Source organism: Amblyomma americanum, chromosome 1 (genome assembly GCF_052857255.1).
Source record: "Amblyomma americanum isolate KBUSLIRL-KWMA chromosome 1, ASM5285725v1, whole genome shotgun sequence".
Classification (NCBI taxonomy): Eukaryota; Metazoa; Arthropoda; class Arachnida; order Ixodida; family Ixodidae; genus Amblyomma; species Amblyomma americanum.
Window position 1 is genome coordinate 130,140,959 of NC_135497.1, and position 19,980 is coordinate 130,160,938.

The 19,980-nt window shown below is 46.3% G+C and overlaps 1 protein-coding gene across 1 annotated transcript in view; it reads right to left on the minus strand.

Annotated features, from left to right (window-relative positions):
- Positions 1 to 19,980, minus strand: part of LOC144113689 (uncharacterized) — an 82,239-nt gene that overhangs the window by 25,133 nt on the left and 37,126 nt on the right. The window contains exons 31-35 of the mRNA XM_077646938.1: positions 17,294 to 17,365; positions 16,548 to 16,614; positions 14,641 to 14,780; positions 9,171 to 9,313; positions 5,862 to 5,971 (exon numbers count right to left, since the gene is read on the minus strand). Of these exons, the coding sequence (XP_077503064.1) occupies positions 5,862 to 5,971; positions 9,171 to 9,313; positions 14,641 to 14,780; positions 16,548 to 16,614; positions 17,294 to 17,365 (532 nt within the window). The remainder of the gene's footprint in view (positions 1 to 5,861; positions 5,972 to 9,170; positions 9,314 to 14,640; positions 14,781 to 16,547; positions 16,615 to 17,293; positions 17,366 to 19,980) is intronic.

Genomic DNA, 19,980 nt, shown 5'->3' on the forward strand with positions numbered 1-19,980 from the left:
TCTTCAGTTATATTGCGGTAGTGACAGAGAGACGTGCGCTGCATGCGTTGGCTTGGACAACGTTGCGATAGAAACACGGCACTAGAGCAATACGCGCTGGCGTTGACAACATTGCTGCAGAGACGCGGCACTGGAGAATAGTCCGCTGGCGCACATTGGGTAAATCGCCAATTCGTCAATGATGATGAAACATTTGAAGACGTGCATAACTGGCTTAATTCCTGGGTCAATAGACAGACACCTCAATCACGCTTTCAGGCGCGTGGCGGTGGTGTCCACCTGCAAACAACTTCCTTCGCGCGTTATTTCGTGCTTAGCAATGCTAAACCGCCAGCCAATTTTTTTTTGTTTTTCAGGCAGTCCATTATAGCAAGCACTACCGAGTAGTCTACACAGTGATTTTCTACACAGCCAAGGATATCGGCGAATGTAGCCGATCACAAAGGCAATGAAAGAAACACAGTTACAAGCATTTCCCTTAGGCATTGTTCGCTCTTCTTTCGTCTCATCCCTTCGTGTTTTCAGTGGATTAAGGTTGAGGTGTTGGTTTGGTTTATGGTTTATAGGGGTTTAACGTCCCAAAGCAACTCAGGCTATGAGAGACGCCGTAGTGAATGGCTCCGGAAATTTAGACCACCTGGGGTTCTTTAACGTGCACTGACATCGCACAGTACACGGGCCTCTAGAATTTCGCCTCCATCGAAATTCGACCGCCGCTGCCGAGATCAAACCCGTGTCTTTCGGGCCGGCAGCCGAGCGCCATAACCACTCAGCCACCATGGCGGCTTATGGTTGAGGTGTGATTTCTGTGCTCCTTAATAACAAAAACATAAGCATGCAGCCCTCTGGCAATTGACGACGGGTTAACTACTAACCCAAAGGCGTCTTTCACTGTGAGGGACCTTGAGAGAATAAGTGCAAAGAATTTGATTCGTCTACGATGGTTGTACATATTATACTGCTCCAATAAATAAGGACTCGGGCTTTATTTCGCAAAAAAATGTAGGACACGGTGAGGACTGATGTCGGTATCTCTGCCGAAGTTTCTTGCATGAATACAATTTCATCATCATCGTCAGCCTGACTACGCCCCCTGCAGGAGAAAAGCCTCTTCCATAACTCTCCAAGTAACCCTGCCCTATGTCAGCTGCAGCCACCCTATCCCCACAAACTTCTTAATCTTATCCGCCGACCTAACTTTCTGCCGTCACCCGATACGCTTTCCTTCTCTTAGAATCGAGTTCACTACTCATAGGACCTTCGGTTGACTTGTCTTCATTGCATGCCTTTATCGAGCCCATTTCTTCCTCTTGTTATCGAATATGATGTCATTAACCAGCGTTTGATCCCTCACCCACTCTGCCCTCTTCAGGTCTGTTAACGTTTATCTTTCCATAGCTTGCTGCGCTGTCCTTTCGTTGAACCTTTTTGTAAGCCTCCACGGTCTGCCCCACAGGTGAGTGCCGGTAAGATACAGCTGTTATATACTTTGCTCTTGAGGGATATTGGTAAACTGCCATTCATGATCTGAGAGAATATGGGAAATACGCCCCACCTGGCCAAAGCGCTTTCCTGATTGGGACCTGCTCTATGTACCCTAAGCAGACGTATTCCTTTACCACTTCTTTGCTACAAACTGTAAACTGCTGTTCCCTTCCGAGACTTTTGAACATTACTTTGGTTTTCTGCATATTAATTTTAGACCCACAGTACTGCTCTGTCTAACACATTCTTCAGGTTTTGTGGTCCGTCTCCTGAGTGACTCAGCAAGGCAATATGATTAGCGAATCGCAGATTGCTTATGTATTCTCCATTAACTCTTATCCCCTAAAGTTCCCAATCCAGGCCAGAATACCTCCTGCAAACACGCGGTGGAAAGCATTGGAGCGATCGCGTCTCTTTGCCGGACACCCTTCCTTTTTGGAATTTTATTGCTGACTATGTGGACGACTGTAGTATCTGTGCACCCGCTATAGATATCTTCCTGTATTTTTACATAAGGCTCTTCAACACCCTGAATGATCATTGCCTGCATTGCTGCTGAGGTTCAAACTGAGTCAAACGATTTCTAATCTCTAAATGGTATATACAGGAGTTAGTTATACTCTGCGCATTTCTCTGTCACCTCATTGATTGTGCGAATTTGGTCAATTATCGACTACTGTTTATGAAAAACTGCCTGATCATTTTGTTTACTGAAGGCTAATGTTGTCCTGACTCTATTAGTCATTACCTTGGTAAATACCTTGTAGGCAACGGACATTAAGCTGATCGGCGTGTAATTTTCAAGTCTTTGGCGTCTCCTTCCTTGTGAATTAAGATAATGTTAGCGTTCACCCAAACTGCTGGTACGGCCGAGGTCATAGGGCAGTGCGTGTACAGGGTAGCCACTTCTTCGTGCGCAATCTCCCCTCCGTCCTTCAACAGATCTGCTGTTACCTGATCCCCACCAGCTTCTATCCCCTCTTTCATTGCTAATAAAGCTTTTTTTACTTCCTCTATCGTTAGTAGCGTGAGGTCCCAGTGCTTTGCTCTACTGCCCGGTGCATTAACGTCCAGTTTTCCTTGACTGCTGTATAGATTTGTGTAGAAGTCTTGGGCTATCTTAACTAACTCATCAGTATTGCTAATGACATTGCCTTCTTTGTCTCTTAACGAATATATCTCGTTTTTACCTATGCCCGGCTCCTTCCTCACCGCTTTAGGCTACCTCCGTTCTTTTGGAGCATACTCGATTCTCTTCCAGTGCTACTCTGTCTGTGGGGTTAGACGCCTTAATGCTTTGTTGTTTCTTAATCAGACCTTTCGACTCCTGAATTAGCTTGCCGGTATCCTGTAGACCAAACCTACCACCTACATCTACTCTGGATTCGGTAATGATAGCCCTGAGATTATCGTTCATTGTTTGAACATTAAGGTTGTGGTCCTCAGTTGAAGCCCAATATCTGTCTGGCAACGATATCCCGAATTCCTCTACTTTTCCTGTAAGCGCCAACTGGTTAATAGGCTTTTCCGTTCCCTCTTCAATTTTAGACTAATTCGAGACCTTCCCACCTTATGGTCGCCGCAACATCCTGTAAGAGGCCAGGGTGAGCGCATATTATGAAGTCTTTTCTTTTAGTTTCACCATTGGGCTCTTCCATGTTCATTACCGGTTCTCACGTTTGCGGTAAAGTGTATTCGTGATACGTAAATTGTTTATTCCTTGCGAACAATAATAAAAACTCCCCCCTTTTATTCCTAGAGCCCGTGCTATAGTCGCCTACTGCCTGGTCTCCAGCCTGCTTCTTCGCTACCTTGGCATTGTGGTCGCCCATCAGTTCACTGTACGGTGTTTTTGCTTTGCTCATAGTCGATTCCACGTCCTCATAGAAGCTTTCTACGATCTGTTTGTCACAGCCAGATGTCGGCGCGTAGGCCTTTTCCACCTTCAGTACGTACCTCTTATTAAGCCAAATTGCGATAACTGCCACCCTCTCGTTAATACTTCTGACGACGCGCCTACTCCGTCTCCTTTAGTTTGCTTCCCCAAGAAGCGTCTTACCTAGTCAGTTACCGTAGCTAACGAGGCAGGGCGCCGGCGTCGCAGCGTTACGAGCGCCGTACGAGCGCCTCGAACGGCGCGATTGCTGCGCGCGCGCGTCTTTTCCTGGTCTCAAGCCATTCGCAAATCCAACCCATGTCCACAGTCTACAACGCTAGACTCGGCCAGCAACACCTCATGACTCGATTAATACCACCACCTCACAAACAACTGACTGCGCAGGAAGCTAGGGAATGGAGGCAACTCCAGACCTACGCATTTCCTAATGTAAGGATTTGCAACACGATATTCGTAGAACGATACCGCCCCACCTGCCAATGGTGCGCTGGTCAGCCCACAGCCTACCATGCGACTTGGGGTGCATCGGGCACAAGCCACTTCACCTCCAAACACATACATTGAGAACAAGGAACTGTGGAATGCCACTCCGTTAAGCTCCGAACTGCACGACCAACGCTAACCTGTCCGTCAGGCCTAGGCGTCAGAGACGGCCATAGGGCTCCTGAACTAAGGACTCCAACCACCTCTCATGACCTCTTAACTTTGTTTTCTGTGAATAATAGATACCTACTGTTACTACTACTACCGGGTACAGCTCTCCTCTTCGTCTGGAGAGCTCGCTGCCAGCGGGGCGAGGCCTCGTTAAGGCAATGCTGTCCCGAATCTCGTCCGGTCTGGCTTCGGAGCTTCTCCCCGGCCCTAGCGCGGACGAAGTTCTCTCGTAACCATGCTAGTGAGTAGGAGGACCTCGATTCCTTAGCGTATTCTGTTGCCAGATGGCGTTATTGTTGTCGTAGGAATAAATGATTTGTTTCTATCAGCCAGAGGGTCGTTCCTTATTTCCGCTTAGAGCAAGGCCCGCCGTGTTCGGTGAGCGCCAGCTAGCGCGCGGGATCACGGCGTGGGGTTGGGCGGTTTTGAACGGTGTCACCCGCGAACGGTGTCTACCGGGAAAAACGTATTTATCCCCCTAATAATACACCACATACTATGGAGTTCCGCTATGTTGCCAGCTATAACCTGATTGTTGAGGAATCCCACACCTAGTTCTTGTTTCTCCGCTAACGCACGATAGCCCAGTACGTGCCCGTCCCTTAGTACTGTATACCCTACGCCTCATCTGTCCTCTTAACCTATGCCCTACGAGATCCCATTTAATAGCCTCTAGTTCATCTGACAGCACTGCCAGTCAAGACTCTCTGGATTAGGATCTAGCGTTAAACGTTATCAGGTTTCGTTTAAAATGGCGGCCTATCCGTAGCCGCATATTCTTGGTATCCTACGCTGCGTCACAGGTCTGACCGTCGCCTGGGTCAGTTGCTCCGCAGCCGCTGGGGACTGACGGCCGAGGGTTAATTGGTTCCTCCATATAGAAGGTTTCGGTCAAGTACTATACCTGGGCGGCCAAATCCTGTTCTGGGGAGGGAATGCGTTCTCGGTTCACCGAGGTCAGGCCGCACCCCAGGCCCGATTATGAGAGTTTTATGGAGAGGGCTGCATGTTTACTTTTGTATTTAGCATGTTTACTTTGCTGCTCCATGGAACCTGACTGAAAGCTCCCCTTGATACTGCACGGAGTTTGGGTGCATAAAGAGCGGCCCATTGGGGCACTCTCCACTGGGCAGAGCTCCAGCAGCCTCTGGCTGAATGTGCATTCCGCTCTGTCCATCATCTCGGCCCATCAAACCCATCATGCTAGTGGCCTGTTCTTAAGGCGTGTCAGCTGCGATATAGCTGCCTGCACCACCATGTTGCCGAGGCGCCGAGATTTGGAGGAGACCACCTTGCTGCTGCACAGGACCACCACCCGGGAATTGGCCTGGCAACACGCCAACCTAGAGATGCTGCTGCTGCACTCCTTGGAGCGGAGAGCAACCCCCTTGAGGTTGCTGGCCCTTAGAGGCTATAGAGAGCATCAGATTCGATAAAATGGGTGGCAGGCTGGTAGTTTTGGGAAGCTCCATGTGTGAGTAGTGCTGTGTCTATCCAGGGCTGTTCTCATCTCGTAATGATAATTTATGTGGTTTATTAAGGTAAACAACCAGCCAGAAATTTGCCTTGGAAAACCAGAGATATTCAAGTTGAAATACCGAAAAGGAGGCGGCAGGGTGGAATAGCGTCTTTGTATTGTGGTGATTGCCAGCCAGCTGAATTATACCTCTGTATACGAACCAGCCTTCGTTCCATCATTGACATTCGCTCTTTCGGTGTGCACCGAGTGCGCACTGTTCTGTTTTCCCATATTAGCAGGAAAGCACGCAGTCACTGTTCTAAAGTACCGAATGCCTAAGGGAGAAGAGTGCTTAAGAAGTACAACCTGTTGAACGACGCGGCACTTCCGGATCTTTCTTGTGCTTTTTGTCCTCTTCTACAGAGAAGCCACACTCCTCCGGCCCCTGGGCGACATTTTCTTGCTGACATGGACCCCTGCGTACGATGGAGCACTGGTTTGGCTTGCGTGTAGACATTTTCTCTGCGTTTTACAGCATGACTCGACTTCAAGGTCATCACATAACATACTCAGATTGATGCTTCTTAATTCTACTTATCTTTGGAGCGAGGCTTGACAAGATAAGTGATTATAACATGCCACTTGGGTCTTGCGTCCTGCACTGTCGCATTCATTGGGAGCTACGTTTATGGCTCTCGGCCGTAGCGAATGCGATAACCATAAAATCGCGTGATAGTGGACAGTGACAGCCGGCCCAAGCTTCAGCATCAGCAACCTAGCGCCGATGCTATAGGCAAAACTAAACGCTAGCTATGTAAACCACATGGGCATTAAACTTCCAGACACGTTGGCAGCATATTCGCGCAGGAAGAGCCGTCATTTTCTTCCCGTTAAGCGGGACATTCTTTCCGATTCAGTGCTGAGATTCTGCTTCGCACAAAGGCACTGCGGCGCAGTGCACTCCTATGTAGAAGCGCGGATTCTCGAAGCGTTCGATATATACTTTGGAGACATATACGCGTTTCGCACTGAACAAACGGGATGTAGCAATTTTAGATGGATTATCGGACAACAGTCATCGGGCTGCACGCCGTAGTTTGCAAGCGAGTGCATATCCGGTTGCTGTGGATCAGCTGTAATTTCTGCGTTTATTTTTGAATTTCTCTAAAAGTTTATGTACAAAGGTTATTGATTATAACTGCTTAAACCCTAGCTATTTACGGCTGAGCAATGCACCAAATCTGAGAGATGAAAGCACCTTACTGCAATGCATTCCGGGTGTACAAAAACGTTTCTCATGAGGACCCAATAAACGCCTTTGATATGTTGCACAAAGCAAACTTGGGCAACTGCGTTAAGCTAAACAAAAATTTGAACGAAAAAAAATGTTAAGGTCTTGCGCAGTTCATCATCAACGATGGCTTCCAACGTAATTCGACGAGCACCCCATGGAGATATCGAGCAGACTCTTAGTGTTCCTGGGAGAGGTTGAACTCCTGGAACCTTCTGCCATACCAAGCAGTCGTCGTGGGCTTCGCGGAAGTTCAAAGTTTACCGATGCGAACCGTGATGAGAGCAACAATGAATCAATCGTTGAATTTTCCATGTTTGACCTTTTGTTCAGACAGCAAGGGTGACGTTGATATCAACAGATTTTGTGAGTGGTGATTACTCGCGCTGGTAACGTGACCGTAGGGAAGAGCGTCTATGATTGCGCGATAGGTACGAACTATCTAGGGAATCTTTTCCTATCTTAGGTTTAAGCGTTTTCTAATATGCATTATCATCTAACTGGAAATATTTCCTGTGAGATAGTTATTTGGCGACAATTGTACAATTTACCGAAATGTTACTAACAATATTGACACCTGTATCCTTGAAGAGGTAGTTAACCATCATCATCGTCGTCAGCCTCACGACGCCCACTGCAGGGCAAAGGCGTCTCCCATGTCTCTCCAATTAACCTTCTCATTTGCCAGCTGCGCGCACCGTGCCCCGCACAATTCTTATTCTCATCCGCCCACCTAACTTTTTTCCCCCCCTGCTTTGCTTGCCTTCTCTTGGAATCCACTGTGTTACCCTCAAGGACCAGCGGTTATCTTGCCTTCGCATTACATGCACTGCCAAAGCCCATTTCTTCCTCTTGATTTTGACTGGGATGTAAAAAACCCACGTTTGTTCTCTTACCCACTCGGCCCGCTTCCGGTCACTTAACGTAACACGTATAATTTTTATTTCCATAGCTCGCTGCGTTGTCCTTAACTAAAGCTGATCCCTTTTCGTTAGCCTCCATATTTCTGCCCCATGGAGGCGCACCGGTAAGATGCAGCGGTTGTATTGCCATTCATGATTGAGAGAACCTGCCATTTGCACTCCACCCCCTTCTTATTCATCTTGTTATTTCCTTCTCAAGATCCGGATCAGCAGTCACAGCCTGCCCAATGTAGACGTATTCCCTTACCACTTCCAGCACGTCGCTATCAATTGTGAACCGCTGTTCCTTTGCTAGACTGTTGAACGTTACGTTGATTATTGCTACCTGACGTCACTGAAACACGCTTAACTACTCTTCATTGTAGGAAATTACAAATTTGTTCTAAATACGACCTATTAGTTTTTAAGTAATATCCGCGCAAGTTAACATTGCTCTAGCACGTATTCTATCATTGTCACAAAAAATTAGAAATATCGCTAGTAAGGCTAGCTGTGCCCTGGGTTTTCTGCGCCGTAGTCTGCCACTTCCTAACCGAGCCATAAAATTAGTCGCGTATCTTAACTGTGGCCGTCCAAATTTTGATAGTGCATCGTTGATCCAAGGAAATATAGCTTTGCTCACTTGTAATTTGAGACCCAGAAGCTTACCTTCCCTACCAGGAAACGCCACGAAAAATTTCCAACCTCTCTTTCACAATCCTGTCATTCGTTTCGCTTCGATCACATTACCAGCGATCATCTACATTACAGCATACGCCAAGACACGGCCTTGTACGCTCCCGCTGCACTGACCACCTGTTGCCGCCAGTAATTTTATGTAAGGACACTCCGGGACTCAAAAGATCAATCTCTTTGCGTAATGCGCCATATCAGTGCCATTCAATTTAAGAGTACTATCGAGGCAACCTTGTAGCAAAGGTGCACATCCAATGGTCACCTGCGAGATACATTTCTGGGCATAGGGTACTAAATAAACGAAATACGTGCGTATTTTGCTGCGTATGAATGCAAATTTCTTCTGCCTTCCACCCATGGCTTGTTTACGCTGTAACTCCTCATCCACACTGTGAGAGTACCCAACCGCGTCGCGAAGTACAGTGGAAGTTTCGCACAACTAATATCTCTATGCAAGATGCAGAACGAAGGCTCCAGAATAGCTACACGCATGACAAGCACAAGCACGCGCTAATATGCTGTAATGTCCCCATACCTCTTTAAACACGCAGCAGATTACTGAAACATTAAGAAAAAGGTCCCACTTCCCCTCCTATTGTTCAGTGTGTCTTCAGTGCGTCTCGTCTCGTCTCGTCGTCTGTCTGTGTTCTTAAGCTCTGGTTTTCAATACGACCTATCGTTTATACGAGCCAGTTCTCCTCCCTACCGGTAACTCTCGCTGCCGTGCTTGCGCAAGTATTAAAATTTACAAGCGCGAGAGGAAAAATAAAGAAGAGAAAAACGCACCCCTCCTCGCTGCCGTCGTTCGAGTCAGTGAGCGTCACCTCTGCTCCAGGTGTCAGGAGGACGTGTAGGAGCCTTAATGCCCTTATGTGCTGGCCGTACGTACCCCCATGCTCCGCACTGCCTTCTTCCATGCTGCTTATTATCTAAAAGCGCGTTAAAGAAAGGAAAGCGAAATGCACTTAATTTTCGCCAGTACGGGCAGGGCATAACAGGGGGCATAATGAGCATTTCATAATAAGCACGAATGAGCCATGAACTACACCACTGTCGACTAGCAGAAAAGCCTTGGAGGCTCCATACAGCGTCACACGAATGGTGTAGTCCCGTAATCATTCTTCCTAAACGCATATGAGAAGCGGAGAAAAAACTGAACGATGATTAGCTCTTGCCATTTCAGTCAACCTGAAGTCTTGGCTGTGGCTACCCCTGATTTGCACGTTTGGGAGCGTCGTCCTCTGCCTTCCAAAGGCCGCAGGCGTTGCCCACCACCACAGGAGTACTACGCCGTAACACATGATTAAGTGTTAAACATAAGAAAGGGGAGGGTATGAGGAAGTTCCAGGCCTCTTTAAACAATGCAGCATTTTACTAAGGCGAGATTAAATGTGAAGCTCCTTCATGCGTTGCTTTTTTTTCTCTCTTTTGCGCCGGTTTGAACTTAATAAATGGTGCACTTCCATCCTGAAGCTTTGTCATTAATAATGAGGGATGCATGCTGTAACGGAAGGCTGTTGATTTATTCCGACCAAGTGGGGGTTTTTTTTATCATTCACTATGATATCAACTTTCGGGCGCTTTCGAGCGTCGTACACACTTAGAACTCGAGCATCGGGGCTGGGGACTCGCTCCCGGAAGCGGAGAGACACACGATGGAGATCAAACAGTTTTGCTTCTTGCCTGTAACCAAAATGTCGGACAATTACCTTCCTATATATTTTGTTTAGGTCATCTCTACAGCAAAGCACAGTCAGGATAACAAGCCTTCCATTTCTTTGCTTGGTCTTCATATGTAAGTCAAACAAGGCGTCCTCCCACAATTTCAAACTCGAGTACCGGAACGTTATCAAAATTTTCTGCAAAAAAATAAAGTTTTGCTAAAGAAATTCAGATTGTAATAATGAATGTGTATGGCAGTGAATGTACTTCATATTCTACACTGACTCGGTGGTTCAATACGTTTAAACGTGGCCGTGTGCACGTGGAAGACGACCCAAGGTCAGGGTGGCCGGAGACTTCAACCGATTTGGACCATTCAGCCTCAGCAGAGAGCCCTACAATAAATAATCGCCCCATCAAGGTGTTCGAAGTTGCTGGACAATTTTAAAAATTCTGATGGCAGTGCTTTCACTATCATTCACGATGCTTTGGGTATGTCGAAGGACTCGGCACGATGGATGCCACGGAACCTCTCAGCCCAAGATCGATGCCACCCGGTGCATTCATCGAGGGAACTTTTGCACCTCTATTCAAGCGACCCGTAAGGTTTTCTCTCCCGCCTTGTTACTGGGGATGAGTCCAGGCTGTACCAAATGGGACCAAGAAACTATAGAGCAGTCTCTGCAGCGGAGGCATTAGGGGTCCCGTCCCCTTAATTTCAAGACCGAACACTCAGAGAGGATAATGATGGCGATACTTATTTGGGACGCAAAGGGGATGCTGCTCATTGAGTACCTTGAAAACTGCAGGAGAGTAACAGCCGAATATTACGCCAACGTTCTCTCAGTACTGCGTGAAGCCATCGTTGAAAAACGGCGAGGATTGGTGACAAGCGGTGTCCTCCTCCAGCACGACAACGCCATGGTTCACAAGTTTCGTGTTGCCGAGGCTGCCCTTCGAAAGTGTGGATTCTGAAAGCTGGACCACCCAGCATAAAGTCCCGATCCGGCCTTGAGTGACTTTTATTCCCTTATTTGAAGAAACACCTGAGAGGAACAAGGTTCGATGAATTCAACTCGCTTCAAATTGCCGCAAAGGAGTGGCTTCGCAACCAGAGATCCTTTTTATTTCAAGGCATCAAAAGCCTTCCACGAAAATGGAAGAAGTACATTAGTGTGAGGAGAAATTACGCTGAAAAATAATTTTTTCCAGGGTCTGGCATTTTTTCCTATATGTGAGTTGTAAAACTTTTTATCACCAATCGTAGCTGCACAATTCCAGCAGTGAGTAGAATATATTACAAAAGCAGCAGACGCTAGCCGTTGCGAAGCCGTGGAATGGCTCCATTTTGCGCAAATTTTTGCCAGTATTAGTTTGCTGGGATGGTATGTGGAAACCTATGATCTGTGATGGCCGAGTCGGTCGCTCACTCCTGCAAAGAAAGCTTTCTAATAATCACTTTCATTGCCTATAAAACAGTATTACAATGGTTTAATTTAGCATTGACAAACGTCATCAACGCTATGCGTCAAAAAAAATCCGACACTTGTACTCGCTACAAAATGGTCACATGCGTCAGAAAAACAAAAAAAAAGCCAAACATACAGTACGAGAATCATGACAGCGCTAGCGCAGGTTCTGTGGCTCCCAGCTGGGAATTACGCCGAGACAGAGCAAGGGCTCGTGAGAGTTGCACAGTTCACGAGAGGTCAAACCGTGAAACTATCCAGAAAAGCTTTTCTGACATTCTTAGTAGGACTAGCCTCTTTTAAGACAACCTGGCTTTAGATTTCGCAAGTCACTGCAGAAAATGTACACGACAGACTTGTATATACACGCCAGTAATTTGTAGGGTTGATCGAGAAGTTGTGACAGGCAAAGCTCTTCGCATTCTTCCGTAGGCGCGAAAGTCGCACTACATATGTTCTCCGGCACACGCACTTGCTATAGAGTACATCAGTCCACCTGATATCTTCTCCCTCCGCGGCTGCTCGCATTGTCTGAAGATTAGTGGCTCGCCTTCCAGTTCGGTGATCTACGGTGGTATGCCCGACGCGAGGCAGGTTTGAAGTCCCAATCTTATGATGCCCTGTTTTACGCAGCGGACTAGAAAATATTCCTTGTAAGTACCCATCACATAACTTACACTTGTATGTACCTGAACTTCAGGAAATTATAAATAGAATTTAACGCTGTTTATATAAAATATTAATTTCACTTGTTTTTTTTATAAAATAATAATTTCACTTCAGAATTAAGAATACTTTCTCAGCCCAGTGGTGCTGCATGCCGTAACCGAAAATTCCCTCCACTTGGCCAAAATTATTTTTCAGGCCCTTTTTACTTGCAGGCGCATGAAAATTCCCGTCAGTTTGAAAAAAAAAAGGAACAACTTCAGCTCTTAAAATCTCCTCTTTTAGGCAAATGTTATCCCTGGAATTCGTTGAAGGAGGGCAAATTTCTTTAATGGAGCATCAGCGACTGAAACGGACTTTTGAACCGCCTTGCATGTAAGAAATTATAGGCAAACGCCCCACCTTTTGCGTGTGGTAAAAGTTAAACCACCTGACATCGATTTTCTTGTCACATTTGTCGTCACGGGTTGTGGTTTTCTCAAGACAGTGCGCAGATCGTTTTTGCCGTTCTTGTGAAATCGTAATGTGGTCTATGCGGCCGAATCTGCTCGTTGCTTTCGGAGGAAACTGGTGGCAATTTCTGAACGCCCACAACGCACAAAACTGAACGCATTCCACAAGAATAGCTGAGAGCCTCTGGAGTTTAAGGAATCGAGGGGAAGTTTTTATGCAACAAAAAACCTAAGTATTACTTCGCAAAAAACCGGTGTTCTATAGATACAGGACCACGTAGTAATGCTTTGGAAGGACCTGGACGAGGCGGATATTCTAATCTCGCATCAAGCGACGCCGTCGACACAGTGATTACGTAGATATTAGTGAAGAAATTGACGACAGGGTTTAATTAATGTACACTACACTAAGTGGAAATATAACCATTATGGCGTAGCTTTAGCTGGTAAGGGGTTTCCTACCAAGTATTTTGCTATTTGCTGCACTAATTGTGGCGTGCTCAGATATACAACTTTTGTCCGTAAATTTTCGAGACTGAATTATTTCTCTTCTCTAGAAATGATTCCTATAAGCAAATTCGGGTGCCTATGTTAAGCGCCAGCTTTTCTTTCTAACCTGAACTCCTGAACTATTTATGTTAATTGCTGTGGCAGCTCCTATATGGCACTACATGCAGAAAAATACATTGTCACCAGTCATCTGCGCATTCTACTGTGAGCGAATGTGGAGAGATGGACGTCCACCTCGACCAGCGTGTAAACACAAAATTCTGTGTGAAGATTGGCAAGACAGCAACACAGACGTATGAGCTCCTTCGTCACGTTTACGGGAACCAGACATCGCGGGCGCGAGTTTTCGAGTGGCACAAGAGGTTCGTTTCGGGGAGAAAGTCGGTGGAAGAAGACACAAGGCAGGGGCGCCCTTCAACGTCACGGAATGAAAACAACGTGGCTGGGATCAGAGAAACCGTACAGCAAGACCGCACCATTACAGTCCGCATGCCATCAGATGTTCTCGACATTAGTAAGACAACATGCCACGAAATTTTGCGCGAGAACTTGGGGAAATGAAAGCTGAATGCCAGACTTGTCCCGCACTCCCTCACACAAGACCAGACGGATACGCGGGCATCAGTAAGCGCTGATTTGCTCTCTGAGGCAGAGAAGGATGCTGAATTCGTCGACCGCATCATTGCTGATGACAAAACATGGTGTTTTGAATACGATCCTCAAACAAAGAGGCAGAGCACCGAATGGAGATGCACAAGCTTTCCGGCATCGGGAAAGGTGCGGCGACAGAAGACCGAAACAAAGATGATGCTGATAATTTTTTTTCACGAGTTCGTCCCACAAGGGCAGACGGTGAAGCAGGAGTTTTATATCCGCGTGTTCCAACACATGCATGATGCTCCGCGACGCCGTCGACCTTATTTATGTGCATCTGGACAATGGAGCCTTCTCCACTATAACGCAAGGCCGCACACTGCTCCCAGTGTGACAAAATTTCTCGCCAAGCACAGCATTACTGTGCTTCCCCATCCGCCATAGTCGCTTGACCTCTCGCAATTCGTTTTTTTTTCCTGTTTTCTCGTGTGAAGGGAGCCCTAAAAGGTCGCTGGATGGGGAGCGTGGAGGTCATTCAAGACGCCACGACAAAGGATCTGACAGCCCTGCCAAAAGAAGCGTTTTCCAACTGTTTCCAAGACCTCAAGAAGAAATTGGAAGCTCTGTATAGACTGCAAGGGGGAAGGTGTGGCGCACAATTGATTTATATGTTAAAGGCATTTTTTTAATCGACTCAGCCTCGGAACTTTACAGACAAAGGTTGTAGCATGGAAATGTTTCTAACTTTCCTCCTCCTGTAAGTTTGCCTTAAAATAATAAGTATAGAGACAACAAAAGTTTACAGCGTAAGCCTCGTGGAAAAGGACCGGGGCACTAATGTGGGGGCTCAAAGACCAAAGCTAGCACCGTGAAATCTAGAACCCTGCAAACAAGGACTCTCACCTGTGGAAGTACCTGGTGAGCCTCCGCCCGGCGAAGGTCGTTTTCTTCCATTTTCGTTACTTCTGTCCTTGCAGCAGCCAGGGCCACTGCCAGTTCTTTGTTCAATTTGAGCATGTTGCGGACCATCCTTTTGAGGCGCGCTGTTTGCGGAATCGCGAAACGTGAAACATGTCAGCTAGTTTTTTTTCTTTGTTTTGTGCACGTAGACAAGTGTCATGAGAAGTTCAGCGCTATGCATACAGTCTGTTAGAGCATTCAAAGTGCGCTACGAAGTTTCCACCGCGTTTTCGACAAGGTAACTTGCTCTCGACCGCGGTGCAACGCACCTGTTACTACAGTACGTTGGTGGATGTTTAACATTGCGATGTTCTCAGAGCGCTTTTTCCCTCGTTTTTCTCTTCCTTTGGAAAGCTCACATGTAGCAAGAAAATTGAACACTGTGCCTAGTGTCTAAACAAAACAAAACTTTGCATCAATCAATAGGAGGGTGCTTTTCAATGGAGCTCGCACCCCTTTCCCTTAAATACGGAAGGAAAGGGGTGTACATAGCGTGCACCAGAAAATACGTTTCGAAAATGAGAATTTGGGAAGCAGCCTGGAAGCATAATTTTTCGCATTGCTCAGGACAGGATGCGAAGTACAACTAAGCAGCGCAGCGAGGAAATGGCAAAATGAACACAGCAGCTTGTATCAGTGTGCACAATCTACTCGGGTTAATTTATCACGCTAAAAAATGCAGCGCCTGACCTTAGCAGTCGAGAAATCGGCTTAATAATGAAATTAATCGGCTGACGTCATGCGCGGCGCATAACAAGCGCCGGTCTGCTGACATTCCCATGCGTGATGAAAAAGTGGGGGCTGTCGTAGAGATGTCAACCCTCCAGCCGATTAGAGAACGGCAGTTGCAGAGCGAGCAGCCTCGGCCGATCTATTTTTGTTATCCTTCTCATTTGCAGCTCAACATCAGAGTTATGGAGTTAAATCGTTATCCAATACCTGAGGCTAGTATAGCATCATTATCATAAAATTAATTGCCAGTGAAAACCGTTGACGCAGTAAAGACGCCACATAAGGGAATCTGTGCGATAAATACAGGTATCAGAGTTTAAGAAAAAACAAAATTAAGCACTCAAAATTAAAACAATTCTGGGGGGTCAACACCCCGAAGTGACACATAGGCTATGTGGGACGCCGTAGTGGAGGGCTAAGGAATAATATGTACCAACCGGTGGACACACGGTTGTTTTTATATTTTGCTTCCATCGATCGTAATACGGCCGCCGTGACCGGGATCGAACCAGCGACCGTGGAATCAGAAGCCGAATGCCAAAGCCACATAGCCACCACGGCGGATAATTAGAAAAAAAAAACAATAGAAGAAATGTGAATAGGTGGAAAAATTTAACGATCGTATTTGCACACAGTCTTTGTGACATAATCAAGTCGCACGTCAAGCGGAGACAAGGATGAGGCAATACAAAAACATTCAAGTACAATAAGCCCCAAATTGAACACCTAATGATAACCACTCTATGTCGTAAAAGCAAATTCCAATGGCTCGCATGAGTAAATGAGGCAGCGATGAATTATCATAAGGCTCTGAGAACATTGGCTGTTCGGCAATACGCTCCTTCCTATAGTCAGGCGCAATTCAAGAACGAGCTGCCCCTCACAGGAGGCCATCTGACGACTGGCGTCGAATTATCCCAGGTTGCTAGCAGGTGCAAGGCGGTTATGCGCGATGCCAACGAATATAGGCCGATTCCAGTGGTTGGAGGGCCGCCTGTGAGGGACAGTTGCCAAATTTTCTTGAGTTGTATCCGGCTATAGTTTGCCTTCTTCCATGCAAGGCAGAGAAGTGTTAGGGGCAAGCACCAACTGAAAAGAGTGACAGAAAAAGCACTTGCCTACGTGGCCAGCGTTATTTGGGGTCTTAGGCTGCTGCAGGTGGTTACGCCTCATGTAGTAACTGACCTGAAATGTACATGGCGTGGATGGAAAGTATGGCTAAACCACGAAACCGGGCGGACTCACAAGCCAAGTCATTCGAAAGGATTGCAGGGCTGCATTTCCACCATGTTTAGTGTTTGTAGACTAAATAAAACGATGGCCCTCGGAAAAAAAGTAAAAGGAAGCTTTTAGTGTAACTTATACTTATGCGGCTTGCAGATGCTTGACATTTAGCAGAAGTAACATGATGACGCAGTTTATGGCTTTGAGCTTAAGAACGATCCAGCTTCCTCGCGGAACAGAGGAAGCAGAGGACCATATGGGAAGGTGTCTGACTATGCTGGGTGCTTTGCAAGCATCCTCGCGCTGTTACGCGCATTCCTCCCCCCGTTTTAGATCTGTATTCTTTGACTGTGCTCTTGATATTTGCAGCTTTATTTGATTAAAAGCACTGAAACTCGATGTCGCTTGTGCACTCCCATGCGACCTGTCGTTATTCAAATTTACACCGTCCAATTACGAATGATGATTGTATTGACACATTGTACAACACAACTGGATGGTTTACAGGCTACGCTTAGGGGCTATGCAGAAATGTATGACGCGCTATAGCTATGTATGAACGTGCAGAAAGGCGCCTTCAAGTCGGTATGTGAGTGAACTGAATCATCGAACAGTATTGACGTGTGACCGGTCGTCTCACCGCAAAGCTGGGCTTGCGAACAATAGTCTTGTCTTGTTTACTCTCAGCCCCTTCCGCACCTTCCGTAGCCTCCTGCATGAAACAAACGGATCAGCCAAAATACCCGCCCCTGATCTGTTCGCTCAACCAAATATCATACCCAAAAGATAGGTCATCCACAAGCACAGCGGTGCCCCACTATAGCCGCCAGCTACGCTACCAAGCGCGTTTGCTACCATGCACATTAGAGCCTCCATTTCAGTTACGCCGTTCAACAAGTAGACCAATGTGCAGTGTCGTTTGAAGCATGCCACACGGGTGACTATCGCAACCAACACCTGTTGGTTGCCAAACCGCCAGAGTGTGGACCTGGGGAAGATAGCTAAACAAAGGACACTGTAAAACACACCCGGTACTTTCCCGGGGATACAGACTATTTCAAACGACCGCAAACAAACGGTGGCCAAGTATGCCCACCAATCCACCAATGCAGCCTCCTCAATGACGTCACGGCTGCGACTCACGTGTATACTCATGCACCTAGCATGTTTACTCCTTGTAAACATACATACATACATACATACATACATACATACATACATACATACATACATACATACATACATACATACATACATACATACATACATACATACATACATACATACATACATACATACATACATACATACATACATACATACATACATACATACATACATACAAACATACATACATACATACATACATACATACATACATACATACATACATACATACATACATACATACATACATACATACATACATACATACATACATACATACATACATACATACATACATACATACATACATACATACATACATACATACATACATACATACATACATACATACATACATACATACATACATACATACATACACGTCTTTATTTCTCGAAAAGGGAAATAACGCATGTATAGTTCATGCTAGACGATAAAAGGACATGATAATCAGCGAGCTTACTGGACAACGACCGAAAGGGTAGACGTTATTTCCTTTTCATAACATTTGTTTTCGGTTCCTTGATAAGCGCGTGAACAAAGCGCATAAAATGGGAAGAGATCAGGGTGACATTCCGCTCCATTTCTGCAATCTGCTCAGAGCTGCGCGAGGATTGCAGGCTCGAAAAAGCGATAGCGCTATTCGGTATAGTGTTTGTCTGCGCCGAAAGAGGAGAGAAACGCATTATCAGTCGCCATTGTTATACAGGCAAAGCGATTCTTTGGAAATGTGTTAAAGAAAGGGAGGTATTTTCATCGGTCATTAGTCAACGTTCTTTAAAAAATATCTGAATTCCTTCACTGTATAAAAAAATCAGCACAATTGGGATTTTAATCGGTCGGTGCCCTCTTGTATACTGCCTGTGCGGAAGCATTTTATTCATCAATATGAATCAAAAATGCGATATATGACCTGAATTAGTTCCACCCTTGAATAATGAGGCACAAAAAATGAGGATTCTCCTCTTGTTTTAACTCCCATTTTGAAACGAAGTTTATTGGTCTCAGTGCTCCCCAGTCTACAGTGGTACAAAAAAAAACACAATTATGCGTCGTCCGCACCGCCACCTAGCGTCTTATCTGCACGAGCTTATTTGTGTAATAATGACGGTGAAGGACGTCCTCGTGGTCACCATCATCGGTGGGTGTCTGCTCACTTGTGCTCCTTCACGGGCGCCTACCGCGTTGCAAGATACCGGCTCGTCGCCGTTTTCCGCTAGAATAAGCTACATAACTTCTCTTGTGAAGCTTCCAGCGCTCCAACACTACCTCACCTTCCTTTGTTAGTGTCGCCATCCCAATGGAGCCCCCCCCCTTCCCCCAGGCATCATTCTCACAGCTTTTTTCGCTGTCGCTGTCGCCATCCGCTGCAGCAGAGTATAGTGTGTTGCATCTACAAGGAACATTGATAGAACATAAATTCAATGCCTAGCTCTTGATTCAGCTCGTGAGGCTACACTTTTCCGCAGACATCTTAAGAAACCAAGCTTTAAAGAAGAGAAGATGGAAGCAAACAATGCCATACCAGAATACTTCCGGAGGTGTTGTCATTTTATTCTCCTCTGATTTTTAATCATCTACAGCTTGGTGGATGACCATGAAAACTGCTCCGAGACTCCTTTTCAGCTGTTAGCTTTTGATTCCAATGTTGCATCGCTATATCAATGACCACAGGCAACCAACTGAGTTCGGAAAGCTAAAGCAGACGACAAGCAGACGACACCTGCCGCCTCCGCCTACACCGCCCCTGGGCTTGCAGACGGCCAAACGAACGCGTCACGTGGGGTCACATTAGGGTAGCGCAGTATCCCAAGCTGGGTTGCCGGCGGCCACCGCAGCTAACTGTTCGTTTATGCAGCTGGCACTGGTGCAAGAATGAGCCTGGATGAGGATAAATAAGCATGACACCATTTTTGGGCAGTAAATATTTTACTCCCTTGTGCTCCTACCTATTTTACTCCCTGCAAAAAATAATGAAACACAAATGAGGACTCTCCTCCTCATAACTCCCGTTTTTAAATTTAGTTTCTTTGGCTCAATGTACCCCAAGTCCTGAATGGAGCAGAAAAATCATTTTGCGCCATCCGCACCGCCACTTTGCGTTTCATCTTCTTTCGGTCGGTCGTCTGATAATGGCGGTGAGTCACGGCTCCTTGGTTG